General features: G+C 44.8%; 3 protein-coding genes and 1 pseudogene across 3 annotated transcripts in view; 1 reads left to right on the forward strand and 3 right to left on the reverse strand.

Annotated features, from left to right (window-relative positions):
* LOC115607741 (olfactory receptor 5F1-like) overlaps nucleotides 1-15,404 on the forward strand; it is a 133,869-nt gene that overhangs the window by 56,728 nt on the left and 61,737 nt on the right. The gene's annotated exons all lie outside the window — the stretch shown is intronic.
* LOC115607656 (olfactory receptor 1038) lies at nucleotides 1,646-9,632 on the reverse strand. The gene is made up of 2 exons (XM_030485197.1): nucleotides 9,600-9,632; nucleotides 1,646-2,618 (listed from the first exon to the last, which is right to left on the reverse strand). Exon 2 carries the CDS (start codon nucleotides 2,603-2,605, stop codon nucleotides 1,646-1,648), a length of 960 nt encoding a protein of 319 aa, XP_030341057.1. The 5' UTR covers nucleotides 2,606-2,618; nucleotides 9,600-9,632.
* Nucleotides 5,887-9,596, reverse strand: LOC115607659 (annotated as a pseudogene).
* On the reverse strand, nucleotides 13,542-14,579 carry LOC115607660 (olfactory receptor 1020). The gene has a single exon (XM_030485208.1). The coding sequence runs from the start codon at nucleotides 14,577-14,579 to the stop codon at nucleotides 13,542-13,544; it is 1,038 nt and encodes a 345-aa protein (XP_030341068.1).

The raw sequence follows: 15,404 nt of genomic DNA on the forward strand, positions 1-15,404 counted from the left end.
CAGTATAAAATATATTTCCAAAACCTCAAGCCTGTTGCTTGTTTTGCTGGAATTCATAATTCTGCCTCCCCTGCACGTTAGACTGAAATTGTTCTTGCACATTCACAAAGTTGAATCCACCACAAACAAGGCTATGGTAATCCAGACCTCTCATGGGAACGTAGCAACAACTCCGGTAAACCTCTGAACATTTCAGTTGTCTCTGCTTTGGAAACTCTATTAAACCCAAGAGGAAATAAGGACATGAGAGTGGGGTAATTCATCAAGCAGCAATGAGCCGTATACATCACTTTTGTCATCTAGGCTTTCTTTCTCACAAAAGCTTGGACCAGATGATCTTTTGAGGTCCTGCTAGCGCTTTCTGTGAGTCTATGATTCTATATGTACAGTCTAAGCAGAAATATTCAACAAACTAGAAGGAAGAAAAGAAGGTGTATTGAAGTTTTTCAAGGAAGCTCTCTGGTATAAAGGTCTCTGTCCTGCCAAGCTCTTCAGCATTTAATTACATTGATTCTCACTCCTTCACTGAGCACAAGTTGAAGCCACTTTTCCCGCAGACACAAGGGAATGTCCTTCCTCTCTCACTGCTGTTTTCCAGAGCACGCCAAAGAGGGTGTTCAACATCCATATACTTTCCAAATATGAGTTAATTCCCACTCACAACAGGTAAAGAAAGACTTTCCCACACCCGTGTGTTTTGTGGCTTCTTTCAGACCCAGAGAGCTCTCAGTTAACATCGATTCTGTGCTCAGGATTGTCTTTCACCTTTGGAAACGAGCCACAGGCTTAACTTTTACATGAAATAGACTATTTGGTTTTCCTGCTGTGCTTTAGAATGAGCTGGGCATGGACATAGAATGTGGGTACTTATCTCCAGGTGGAATTCCATGTGTCGCACCATTTAAGTAAACCGCACTTCAGATGAATGTAAAACACCACTTAAAAGGAATGGGAGGAGCCCTGCATGTGCCCAAACGGTCCTTAACACTGGGTGTTCTATGCACAGTTCATCATCCTGTATTATGAATTATATTGTCTACACTTACTTGCTGTAAGTGAAATCTATTCTGAAGCTGCAGCCTGGGGAGGGATTCCCCTTGGTAGTCAAAGGCGCAGCTTGAGAGCTTGATTCCCACCAGCTTCTTCTCTTTGAAAGGCACAAACAAATGCAAGGAATGTTTTGAAACCTTTTTCTTGCTCTGTTTCAGCAAGCAAATGTAAAACTACACTTAGTCTTCCCTCCCACCCAGCAGCTTTAAAAAAGAACGTGCAGGTAACGGGGAGGAATTTTATTGGAGCTGAGGGACAAGGTCAAGAATCTTGCAAGAAAAATACATCTCCATCAGTGACAGAAGTTATAAATCAATAAAGCTGATCACAGTCACCAGCCTGTAGGAAGAAATTACCCTGAGTTACCCCGGGACTATTGTCCTCACAGGAAACACCAAAGTCAAATGAAGTTTGCAATTCCTGCTCCTCTTGGTTTCCTTCCAAGACAGGTGTGATGGCAGGGTCTATTTCTCGTTAAATACTGTCATTGATTTTTGTGCAGGAACCGTGGAAGAACCTACATCAAATCAGGAGGATTAGGGGAAAATCCCATGGTTTTAGTGCCCCAATGGCTTTCTCTCTTGACATGAATTGTTCACGTTCTGGATGATACAACTCTTTTATGCTGCCATCTGTTGAACATCCTCCTCCCGTGCTTCACCAAAGCCCCCTTCACCTCCTTGTTCCTCAGGGTGTAGATGAATGGGTTGAGCATGGGGGTGACCACGGAGTAGAAAATGGAGGCCACCTTATCCAGGCTCCTGTGGCTAGATGGAGGTTGTAGGTACATGAAGAACGTTGTCCCATAGAATAAGGCAACAGCTGTCAAATGGGAGGCGCAGGTCTGGAAGGCTCTGGCCCTGCTCTGTGCTGAGCACATCCTCAGCACTGCGTGGAGGATAGAGATGTAGGAGAGCAAAAGGACCACGCTTGTGCCCACCACATTGATGGTGACAAAGGCAAAGATGATCATCTCACTGGTGTGGGTGTCAGAGCACACGAGCTTTAGCACAGGGACGATGTCACAGAAGAAGTGGTCAATGAGATTGGGACCACAGAAGGAACCTCCAAATGCGCACCATGTGCAGATGATTGCACTGAAGAAGGCGAATAGGTAGGATGATGCTACCAGCTGCCAGCAGACGCGGCTGGAGATGATGGTCACGTAAAGCAGGGGGTGGCAGATAGCAACATGCCGGTCATAGGCCATCATGGCCAGCAGGTGACACTCCACAATAGCAAAGTGTGTAAAGCTTTGCAACTGCATCATGCAGGCAGAGAAAGAAATGGTTTTCTCCTCTGATAACAGGTCTGCCAGCATCCTGGGGGAGATGACTGCGGAATAGCAGATGTCAATGAAGGCAAAATGTGTGAGGAAGAAGTACATGGGGGTGTGGAGGCTGGGAGACACCCGCACCAAGACGATAATGCCAACATTCCCCACCAAAGTGACAATGTAAATAGATAGAAACAGGACAAAAAGAGGGGTCTGTGCACATGGGCTGTCTGTAATTCCCAGTAGGATGAATTTAGTCTGGGTGTGATTTCCTCCCATGACCAGGTGTTACCTTCTGAGGCAAAAGGAAGAAACATCACTGTGAGTACAAAACAGAGATTCACCCTTAAACCATATTTTACTCCAATTATTGACCAGTAAACCTGCCACATTTTAGTATATTCTACTATATTTTCTAAGCAAAATTGTATATGTTTTCTCTTTTTCATTTCTGGTTCTTAGAAAGGAACAGAGAGTGCACTGAAGCAGCACAAATGACTTATCTGGTTTTCTATGATGGAATACTTAAAACTATGCAATTATTCAAGCACGTGTGTTTTCAGATTAAAGAAAAGAATTAGATCTTTATTCACTTTCAGTTTGGAGGCTGTTTGTGTCAGAAAACACCTCAGAGCAACCTCACAGGAATGCACGTAAACCTGGAGCAAGAGAAAGTCCCAGTCGCAGTGAAATCCCAGCTTACACATGAATGATCTACACACGTTTTCGTTTGGCTTTTAGTTATTATTCCAATCATCATATCACATTTATGAAACTATTTGAGAGGATTCAGAACGGATAAATTTCACATTGGTAAATTCATGATTTATACTTTTCTGAGCTCCAGCATGCTGAAGTATGCTAAGCCCATGGGCAGTAAGATGCTTACTTGAAAACGGAGGTCATGTTAAACGTGCTGATTCCAAAGGCTGATTTGTTAGTGACTATATTCTGCTGACAATCTCAAATGTTGCATTTCTCTGTAACAAAGTAAGATTCATCCTCTTTTAACTCTTGAAGAAATCAGTGCATCTTGCTTTAGCTGCCTATGTAAAAGAGAAACACCCTGCATAAGCCATTGCTCCCTCTTAGTATAAAGAAAACTCACTTTGATAAGGCTGTTTTCTGACACAGCTTTCCCAAAGAGGAAGCGAGGACGTAAAGAAGAAGAAAGCCCACTGCCTAAATGCAGGTGAGGCTCTGCTTTGCCTTGGTGTTACCTCCTGTGCCCTCCCTCTGCCACCGAGTGGTGGGAGCCAAGGGTTTATCCCCAATGCAATGGAGAACATCTACACTCCGGCATCACCTCTGTTAAGCTCCTGATGTGAAGAGGGGTGATCTGCTTTCAGGCTCCAAGAGCTGAGCTTGTGGTGCTGGGGCTGTAAATACAGTTCCATGTGCTCTCCTGGGAGGAAGCCTCCAGGGCTGCTCATGCTTTACCAGAGGAAAACAAAGAGAAGGAAAAGCCAAGGGTGTGAAATCAACTCTGAAAGGCATTGTGGTGCTTGGGCATCTGAATGACGTGGCATGGATGAGCCACCCCTGAACACAGCTACACAGCAGCAGTGACAACCAGCTCATAGGGTGCTTCTGACATACGTGTGGACCATGCAACGGTTTTGGTGTGACCTTGGCAACAGAATGAGAATGTGTTTAGAGACCTTTCAGATCTTGCAGAGGGTCCCCAAATGGGACATGAAGCACAAGTGACTCCATCTGTGGAGCTGCTGAAGTCCCTCTGTGAACACTTGAGAGCCCAGTTTTCCAGCCCCAGTGGGGTTATGCACATGTAGTGCTTGGATGTGCAACAGGTGAGCTGGTGACTCTAGGCTTCCACTGTCTTCAAGGGTGAGAAATGGGCATATTGAGGCAGTCATGAATTGTTCAGGGTGAAGTAATAGGCCTTTATCTCTCTGAGCAGGCTCAGCTGGGACTCCATCCCCACCTATTTGCCCACCATTTCTTTTTAACCTCAGCCCAGGACATTGCTACTTTTTTGAGTTTTGCAGGAAGAGTTCTGGTTTCCAGTTTAGCAGGAGGTGTGCACAACTCTAGAATCCTTAGATGGAGACCTGTGCTTGCTCATGCATCTGTCTAGCAATTGCTGGACCTGATGCTGACCAGGGCTTTGCTTTGTCTTGTCTTGGCCTTGGACTTCTTCACCATCACCAACCTTTCTGATGCTCTGGAGTCTTGGCAGACCTTGGCCCAGATCTCTTTTCCTGCCCTGTGTCTTTTGCTCAGTTACTGTGGGATGATTCCCTGTACACCATGGAGTCCTCCTTGGCTCTGTTTAGAGAGATTATGGAGACAAACTCCTGTGGCACCCCCAGGCTCCTGCAGAGTGCCTCTGCACGCAACAGCCCAGCCAATGCTCACTGCTATGACAGGCCCTCTCCATCCAGACCATCTCCCTGCATGGGTAAAATAGGAGATGGTCTTCTCGAGATGGAAATAGAGTAATAAATATAAGAGTATATTTGGGAATTATTCTCTGGTCCTTAGGACTTTTTCCATTTCTAAATATGATTTTAGAACTATGGTCTTGAGATGATTGGTAACACTTTGTTTTGCAAATGGGTGGAGTATTCTTTGGTATTGAGGTCTTAGTAAAGGCTGGTAAATCTTTCCAGATTGGGTAGTTCTGCAGTTACAAGATGCTGAGATACCATCTCTAAGAGATGCTCTTTCTTTATAACCTCACAGCAGTTTCTGATCTGTGTATTCTGCCTCCCAGAAGAAAACCCATCTCAAGAGTTGGGGAAGAAATAGCTCCAGATGTGTAACTTGTGAAATCACTAAAGGATTTCTCCAATTACATCTGAAGGAGGGAGAAACCAAGATTGACATAGGGTGATGTGCCCAATGAGGCTGTTGGCAGCATATCCCAACCATCTAAAATAGAAAGTAATACATGGGAAAAACAGGAGTTTCTGGGAGATCCAGGCACCTATGGACACCCAACACCATGAAGAACTGAATAGAGAAGAAAAGGAGACTTGAAGGACTTACATCTCTGAAGCTCTGATTTATAAAGCAAGGCAGGAGGCAGGAATATAAATTATTTCTCAAAATAGAGATGATTCTGTGCTGTACAGATACACACATTCTGTCCAAGTCTGTGTGTCACTCTGCTTGTAAGATAAGTTTTATATATTTTATTTATATTCCTCTGTCATACATCTTTGTGTATGTGTGTATGTGTGTAAATATATATATTACAGATATTGGAGTTTAGGGACAAGGTCAAGAATCTTGCAAGGAAAATACATCTTTATCAGTGAGAAAAGTGATAAATGAATAAAGCTGATTAGTGTTTCCTGTGAGGAAAAGAGACCTGGAATAATTCAAGGTTATTTCTTCCTACAGGCTGGTGATGGCAAAGTGAAATGAAGTTTGAGGCTCCTCTCTTCTTGGTTTACTTTCAAGGCAGATGTGATGGCGGGGTCTATTCCTCATCAAATACTGGAACTGAATTTTGTTCCAAAAGTGTGTAAGAACCTATGTAAAACCGTGAATATTAGTGGAAAAACCCATTGTTTAAGTGCAGCACAGTCTTGTCACTTGAGGTGAACTGTTCCTGTCCTGGATGCTAGAACTCTCTTAAGCTGCCAATGGTTGAACAACCTCCTTCTGCACTTGACCAGAGCCCCCTTCACCTCATTGTTCCTCAGGCTGTAGATGAATGGGTTGAGCATGGGAGTGACCACGGCGCAGATGATGGAGACCATCTTATCCAGGCTTTTTTGGCTGTGTGGAGATTGTAGGTACACGAAAAATGCTGTCCCGAAGAACAAGGTGACAGCCATCAAATGGGAGGTGCAGGTCTGGAAGGCTCTGGCCCTGCTCTGTGCTGAGCACATCCTCAGCACTGTGCGGAGGATAGAGATGTAGGAGAGCAAAATGACCACGCTCGTGCCCACCACATTGATGGTGACAAAGGCCAAGGTGAGCATCTCACTGCTGTGGGTGTCAGAGAATATGAGCTTTAGCACAGGGAGTGTGTCGCAGAAGAAGTGGTCAATGCGGTTGGGACCACAGAAGGAACTCCAAATGTTCACCATATGGAGATGGTGGCACTGAGGAAGGCGAATAGGTAAGATGATGCTACCAGCTGCCAGCTGACACAGCTGAAGATGACGGTCACGTAAAGCAGGGGGTGGCAGATAGCAACGTGCTGGTCATAGGCCATCATGGCCAGGAGATGACACTCAACAGTTGTAAAGAAAGCAAAGGAGAGGAACTGCATCATGCAGGCAGAGAAAGAAATGGTTTTCTCTTCTGATAACAGGTCCGCCAGCATCCTGGGGGAGATATGACTGTGGAATAGCAGGTGCCAGTGAAGGCAAAATGGGTGAGGAAGAAGTACATGGGGGTGTGGAGGCTGGGAGACACCCACACCAAGACGATAATGCCAACATTCCCCACCAAAGTGACAACATAAATCAGTAGAAACAAGACAAAAAAAGGGGTCTATGCACGTGTGCTGTCTGTAATTCCCAACAGGATGAGTTTAGTCTGCGTATGATTTCCTCCCATGACCTGCTGAGGCAAAAGGAATACAAACATCACACTGATTGCAAATAGAGATTCAGTTTTAGATTGTTTGTCCAGGGTGAACTAATAGGTCTTTAACCCCTTTAGCAGCCTCAGGTGGGGCTCCATCCCCACCCTCTGCCTGTTTGGTCCCCATCTCTATTTAAGCTCAGTCCAGTGAGGGTGAGCTTTATTAGAGGACTTCTGGTTCTCAGTCTAGCAGGATATTTGCACACCTATGAAATCCTTTGATGGTGACCTAGGCTTGCTCATGGACCTTCCTAGCAATTGCTGGACCTGACCTTTAAAAGGGGCTTGACTTGATCTTACTTGGCATGGCCTTGGACTGCGCCATCATCATCAACGTTCTGATGCTCTGGAGTCTCGGCTGAACTTGGCCCAGGTCTCTCTTCCTGCCCTCCTTCACTTGCTCAGGTACTGTGGGATGGTCCCTGCACACCATGGTGTTCCCCTTTGGCTCTCTTTAAAGAGATTAAAGAGACAAAACCCTGTGGCTCTGCCCAGGCTCCTGCAGAGTAGAACCTATCACCCTCTGCACCCAACAGCGCAGCCAGTGCTCACTGCTCTGGCAGTCCCTCTCCATCCAGACCATATCCCTGCATGGGTAAAATAGGAGATAGTCTTCTCAGTGAAGGAAATAGAGCAAGAAATTGAACATTATTTTTAAGTGTTATTTTCTCATTATTAATCTATCCTCTCTTTCCAAATACGATGTTAGAATTATGGTCTTGAGTAAATGGGCAGCACTATGGTTTGGAAATGGGTTTAAATTCTTAGTATAGACTCATAAATCTGTCCAGCGTGAGTGTTCCTCTAGTTTCAGATGCTGAGGTGCTATCTCTAAGAGATGCTTTTTCTCAATAACCTCACAGCAGTTTCTGTATTCTGGTGTATTCTGCCTCCCAGAAGAAAACCCATCTCAAGGATTGAGAAAGTAATAGCTCCGGATGTCTAACTTGTGAATTCACTAAAGAAATTCTCCAATTATGTCTGAAGGGGAGAGAAACCAAGATTGACATGGGGCGATGTGCCCAATGAGGCTGCTGGCAGCGTATCCCAGCTGTTTAAGATGGAAAGTAATAAATAGCAAAGACAGGAGCCACTGGGAGATACACCCATGTATGGACACCCAACGCCAAGAGGAATTGAACAGAGGAGAAAAGGAGACTTGGATTTAGTTCACTGAAGCTCTGATTTATAAAGCAAACCAAGAGGTGGGAAAATAAATTTTTTCTCAAGACAGAGATGATTCTGTGTAGTACAGCCATTGCAGATCCACACATTCTGTCCATGTCTGCATATGTCACTCTACTTGTAAGACCAGTTTTATATATTTTACTTAATTTGTATTCCTCTGTCATACGTATTTATATTTACACACATACCCACATATTACACATATAGGAACTTAGGGACAAAGTCAAGAGTCTTGCAAGGAAAATACATCTTTATCAGTGACAAAAGTGATAAATAAAATGAAGCTGTTTGGTGTTTCCTGTGAGGAAAAGAGGCCTGGGGTAATTCAGGGTCATTTCATCCTACAGGCTGGTGACTGCAAAGCGAAATGAAGATTGAGGTTCCTCTCCTCTTGGTTTCCTTGCAAGACAGAAGTGATGGTGAGGTCTATTTCTCATTAAATACTGTCATTGACATTTGTGCAGGAACTGTGGAAGAACCTACATCAAATCATGAGGATTAGGGGAAAATCTTGTTGTTTTAGGGCCCCATAGGCTTTCTCACTTGAGATGGGCTGTTCATGTCCTGGATGATACCACTCTTTTATGTTACAAGCAGATGAATAACCTCCTCCCACACTTCACCAAAGCCCCCTTCACTTCCTTGTTCCTCAGGCTGTAGATGAATGGGTTGAGCATGGGGGTGACCACAGTGTAGATGATGGAGACCATCTTATCCAGGCTCCTGTGGCTAGATGGAGGTTGTAGGTACATGAAGAATGCTGTCCCAAAAACAGGGCAACAGCCATCAAATGGGAGGCACAAGTCTGGAAGGCTCTGGCCCTGCTCTGTGCTGAGCACATCCTCAGCACTGTGCGGAGGATGGAGATGTAGGAGAGCAAAATGACCACGCTCGTACCCACCTCATTGATGGAGACGAAGGCAAAGATGGTCATCTCACTGCTGTGGGTATCAGAGCACACGAGCTTTAGCACAGGCACGGCGTCGCAGAAGAAGTGGTTGATGCGGTTGGGACCACAGAAGGAACCTCCAAACGTGCACCATGTGTAGATGATGGCACTGAGGAAGGCGAATAGGTAGGATGATGCTACCAGCTGCCAGCAGACACGGCTGGAGATGACGGTCATGTAAAGCAGGGGGTGACAGATAGCAACATGCCGGTCGTAGGCCATCATGGCCAGCAGGTGACACTCAATAGTAGCAAAGAAAGTTAAGGTGAAGAACTGCATCATGCAGGCAGAGAAAGAAATGGTTTTCTCCTCTGATAACAGGTCTGCCAGCATCCTGGGGGAGACGACTGTGGAATAGCAGACATCAATGAAGGCAAAATGGGTGAGGAAGAAGTACATGGGGGTGTGGAGGCTGGGAGACACCCGCACCAAGAAGATAATGCCAATGTTCCCCACCAAAGTGACAATGTAAATCAATAGAAACAAGACAAAAAGAGGGGTCTGTGCACATGGGCTGTCTGTAAATCCCAACAGGATAAATTTAGTCTGGGTGTGATTTCTTCCCATGACCTGCTGAGGCAAAAGGAAGAGAAACATCACACTGATTACAAGTAGAAATTCACTTTTGGACCATATTCCACTCCAATCAATAAACAATTTAATTGCCACATTTTGGTGGAAGTAATGTATTCTACTACATTTTCTAACCCAAAATCGTATGGTTTTTGTTTTTCAGTTGAGGTAGTCAGAAAAGAACAGGAATCGTGATGAAGCAACAAATGGCTTTTTTGTTTTTCTATGCTGGGACACGTAAAACTATGGATTTCTTCAAGCACGTGTGTTTTCAGGTTTGAGAAAAGAATCAGAGCATCACTCACTTTCAGTTTGGTAGTAATTTGTGTCAGAAGACACCTCAGAGGAAGCTCAGAGGAAGCTCATAGGAATGCATGTAAACGTGGAACAAAACAATGTCCCAGTCCCAGTGGAATCCCAGCTTACACGTGAACGATCTCCAGAAATTCTCCCTTTGCTTTTAATTATCATTCCAGTCTTGAAATCACATTTATCAAACTATTCGAGATCATTCAGAACAGATAACATTCACGTTGCAAAATTCATGATTTATACATTTCTGAGTTCCAGCACGCTGAAGCATCCCAATCCCATGAGCATTAAGCTGCTTACTTGAAAATGGAGTTGCTGTTCAAGCATGCTGATTCCAAAGACTGATTTGTTATTGACTATATTCTGCTGGTAATCACAAAAGTTGCGCTTCTTTATAACCAAAGAAGATTCATCCTCATTTAACTCTTGAAGAAACCAGTGCATCTTGCTTTCGCTGCCTATGTGAAAGAAAAATAACCTTCATAAGCAACTACTCCCTCTTATTGTAAAGAAAACCACTTTGGTAAGGCTGATTTCTGACACACCTTTACCAAAGAAGACAGGAGGACATGAAGAAGAAAGCCCACTGCGAAAATGCAGGTGAGGCTCTGCTTTGTCTTGGTCTTACCTCTTGTGCTTTCCCTCTGCCACCGAGTGATAGGAGCCAAGGGTTTATCCTCAATACAACAGAGAACATCTACATACCGGCATCACCTTCTTAAGCTCATGATGTGAAGGGGGGTGAGCTCCTTCCAGGCTCCAAGAGCTGAGCTTGTGGTGCTGGGGCTGTAAATACAGTTCCATGTGCTCTCCTGGGAGGAAGCCTCCAGGGCTGCTCATGCTTTACCAGAGGAAAACAAAGAGAAGGAAAAGCCAAGGGTGTGAGATCAACTCTGAAAGGCATTGTGGTGCTTGGGCATCTGAATGACATGGCGCTGATGAGCCATCCCTGAGCACAGCTACACAGCAGCAGTGATGACCAGCTCATAGGGTGCTTCTAACATACTTGTGGACCATGCCAAGGTTTTGGTGTGACCTTGGCAACAGAATGAGAATGTGTTTAGAGACATTTGAGATCTTGCAGAGAGTCCCCAAATGGGACATGAAGCAGAAGTGACTCCACCTGTGGAGCTGCTGATGTCCCTCTGTGGAAACTTGAGAGCCCAGTTTTCCAGCCCCAGTGGGGTTATGCACATGTAGTGCCTGGATGTGCAACAGCTGAGCTGGTGACCCTGGGCTTCCACTGTCTTCAAAAGTGAGAAATGGGCACTTTGAGGTAGTGATGAATTGTCCCAGAGTGAACTAATAGGCCTTTATCACCCTGAACAGCCTCAGCTGGGGCTCCATCCCCATCCTCTGCCTATTTGCCCCCCATCTCTATTTCAGCTCAGCCCAGGGAGCTTGAGCTTTGTTACATGAGTTCTGGTTTCCAATTTAGCAGGAGTTGTGCACATCTATGGCATCCTTTATGGTGATCTAGGCTAGATCATGGATGTGTTTAGCAATTGCTGGACGTGATGCTGACTAGGGGATTGACTTAGCTTGGTCTTGGATCTGCCTCGTCATCACCAACTTGCCTGATGCCCTGGAGTCTCGGCTGAACTTGGCCCAGGTCTCTCTTCCTGCCCTCCTGCTCTTGCTCAGGTACTGTGGGATGGTCCTTGCACACCATGGTGTTCCCCTTTGGCTCTCTTTAAAGAGATTAAAGAGACAAACCCCTGTGGCACTGCCTAGGCTCCTGCAGAGTAGAACCCATCACCCTCTGCACCCAACAGCGCAGCCAGTGCTAACTGCTCTGGCAGTCCCTCTCCATCCAGACCATGTCCCTGCATTGATAAAATAGGAGATATTCTTCTCACTGAGGGCAATAGGGTAGTAAGTTGAAGATTTTATTCCAGTACTATTCTCTGGTTATTAGCTCCTTCTCGTTTACCAAGTATGATATTAGATTTTTATGGAGAGGAGCTCTGTTATGTATCTGATGTGGGAAGTTTGTGTCTACAGTCAGGGGCTGGTGCATTTTCTAGATCCCTTCTCTGCAGAGATTGAAGCAGAATCATGCAACGATGCTCTCATTATGAAATGTATTTCCAGAACCTCAAGCCTGTTTCTTGTATTGCTGGAATTCACAAATCTCCCTCCCTGTACGTTAGACTGAGGATCCTCTTGGCAGTTCCCTGAGTTGGATCCACCACATACAAGACGATGGCCATCCAGACCTCTCTTAGGAACATGACACCAACTCTGGGTAAACCTTTGGGTATTTCAGTTGTTTCTGCTTTGGAAACTTTATTAAGCCCAAGAGGAAATAAGGACATCAGAGTGGGGTAATCAATCAAGCAGAGATGAGCCCTACACATGACACTTGTCATCTAGGCTCTGTTTCCCACAAAAGCTTGGACCAGATGATATTTTGAGGCTCAACTTGGGCTTTCTGTCTCGCCATGATTCTATACGTATAGTCTAAGCAATGATATCCAACAAACTAGAAGGAAGAAAAGAAGGTGTGGTGAAGGTTTTCAAGGATGCTCTCCGAAATCAAAGGTCTCTGTCCTGCCAAGCATTTTAACATTTAATGGCGTCTATCCTAGCTCCTCCATTGGCGACAGGTAGAAACCACTTATGCCCCAGACCTAAGTCAACATCTTCTCTCTCGCTGCTCTTTGCAGAACACACAAAAGAGACTCTTCACCATACATATAATTTCCCTATATAAGTAAATTCCCACTCACAACAGCTACAGGAAAGATATTTCCCCACACCAGTGTGTTTTGGCTTCTTTCAGACCCAGACAGCTCTCAGTTAACATCGATTCTGTGTTCAGGATTGTCTTTCACCTATGGAAACGAGCCACAGGCTTCATTTGTAAGTGCAAGACACATTTGGTTTTCCTGGTGCTCTTTAGCATGGGCTGGGCATGGACATGGGATGTGGGTGCTTATCTCCAGGTGCAATTCCATTTATCTCATCATTGAAGTAAACTGCACTCCAGATGAATGTAAAACACCACTTAAAATGAATGGGAGGAGCCCTGGATGTGCCCACATTGTCCTTAACACTGGGTGGTCTCAGCCCACTTCATCATCCTGTATTATGAATTATACTGTCTACAATTCCTTCCTTTAAGTGAAATCTGTTTGCAGCTGCAGCCTGGGGAGGGATTCTACTCGATGTTCCAAGGTGCAGCTTGAGATCTTGATTCCCACCAGCTTCTTCTCTTTGAAAGGCACAAACAAATGCAAGGAATCTGTCACTTTTTTTCAGCAAGCAAATTAAAACTACATTTCCTCTTCCCTCCCACCCCAGCAGCTATAATAAAGAACTCGCAGGTAACAGAGAGGAATTTTATTGGAGCTGAGGGGCAAGGGAAAGAATCTTGCAAGAAAAATACATCTCCATCAGTGACAAAAGTGATTGATAAGTGAATAAAGCTGATCGGTGTTTCCTGTGAGGAAAAGAGGCCTGGGATAATTCAGGATCATTTCATCCTACAGGCTGGTGACTGCAAAGTGAAATGAAGTTTGAGGTTCCTGCTCCTCTTGGTTTCCTTGCAAGGCAGATGTGATGGTGGGGTCTATTCCTCATTAAATACTGTCATTGGCTCTTGTGCAGGAACCGTGGAAGAACCTACATCAAATCATGAGGATTAGGGGAAAATCCCATTGTTTTAGCACCCCATAGGCTTTCTCTCTTGACATCAACCATGCATGTCCTAGATGCTAGAACTCTCTTATGTTGCCACTGGTTGAACAACCTCCTCCAGTAATTGACCAGAGCCCCCTTCACTTCCTTGTTCCTCAGGCTGTAGATGAATGGGTTGAGCATGGGGGTGACCACAGCGTAGATGATGGATGCCACCTTATCCAGGCTCCTGTGGCTAGATGGAGGTTGTAGGTACATGAAGAATGCTGATCCAAAGAATAAGGCAACAGCCATCAAATGGGAAGCGCAGGTCTGAAAGGCTCTGGCCCTGCTCTGTGCTGAGCACATCCTCACCACTGTGCAGAGGATAGAGATGTAGGAGAGAAAAATGACCACACTCATACCAACTACGTTGATGGTGAGGAAGGCAAAGATGACGATCTCGCTGCTGTGGGTGTCAGAGCACACGAGCTTTAGCACAGGGAAGATGTCGCAGAAGAAGTGGTCGATGCGGTTGGGACCACAGAAAGAACCTCCAAATGTGCACCATGTGCAGATGGTAGCAGTGAGGAAGGCGAATAGGTAGGATGATGCTACCAGCTGCCAGCAGACATGGCTGGAGATGACCGTGATGTAAAGCAGGGGGTGGCAGATAGCAACGTGCCGGTCATAGGCCATTATGGCCAGAAGGTGACACTCGGTAGTGCCAAAGAAAAGAAAAGTCAAGAACTGCATCATGCAGGCAGAGAAAGAAATGATTTTCTCCTCTGATAACAGGTCTGCCAGCATCCTGGGGGAGATGACTGTGGAATAGCAGACATCAATGAAGGCAAAATGGGTGAGGAAGAAGTACATGGGGGTGTGGAGGCTGGGAGACACCCGCACCAAGAAGATAATGCCAACATTCCCCACCAAAGTGACAGTGTAAATCAGTATTAACAAGGCAAAAAGAGGGGCCTGCGCACATGGGCTGTCTGTAATTCCCAACAGGATGAATTTAGTCTGGGTGTGATTTCCTCCCATGATCAGGTTTAGCTGCTGAGGCAAAAGGAAGGAAAACATCAAACTCATTAAAAACAGAGATTCACTTTTGGACCATTTTTTACTGCAGTCATTGACCACTAGAACTGCCACATTTCAGTATGTTCTACTATATTTTCTAACCAAAATTATATATGTTTTATGATTTTTGGTTCTGGTTCTTAGGAAAGAACAGGGAGCACTTTGAAACAACACAAACGTCTTCTTTGGTTTTCTATGCTGGGACACTTAAAACTATGGAATTATTAAAGCACGTGTGTTTTCAGATTAAAGAACCAGATCTTTATCCACTTTCAGTTTGAAGACAAGGTGTGTCAGAAGGCACCTCAGAGGATCCTCACAGGAACGTGTGTAAACCTGGAGCAAGAGAAAGCCCCAGTCCCAGTGAAATCCCAGCTCACACATTAATATCCTCTAGACATTTTCCTTTGGATTTTAATTATCATTTCAGTCTTCAAAACACATTTATCAAAATATTTGAAATTATTCACAACAGATAAAATTCACTTTGGTAAATTCATGCTTTATACATTTTTGAGTATGCTAAAACATCCTAAACCCATGGACATTAAGCTGCTTACTTGAAAAGAAAGTTGATGTTAAAACGTGCTGATTCCAAAGGCTGATTTGTGAGTGACAACGTTCTGCTGACAATCTCAAATGTTGCATTTCTTTATAAGAAAACAAGATTCATCCTCATTTAACTCTTGAAGAAGTCGGTGCATCTTGCTTTAGCTGCCTACGTAAAAGAGAAACAACCTGCATAGGCCACTGCTCGCTCTTATTATAAAGAAAACCCACTTTGGT

Source organism: Strigops habroptila, chromosome 4 (genome assembly GCF_004027225.2).
Source record: "Strigops habroptila isolate Jane chromosome 4, bStrHab1.2.pri, whole genome shotgun sequence".
NCBI classification, from domain to species: Eukaryota; Metazoa; Chordata; class Aves; order Psittaciformes; family Psittacidae; genus Strigops; species Strigops habroptila.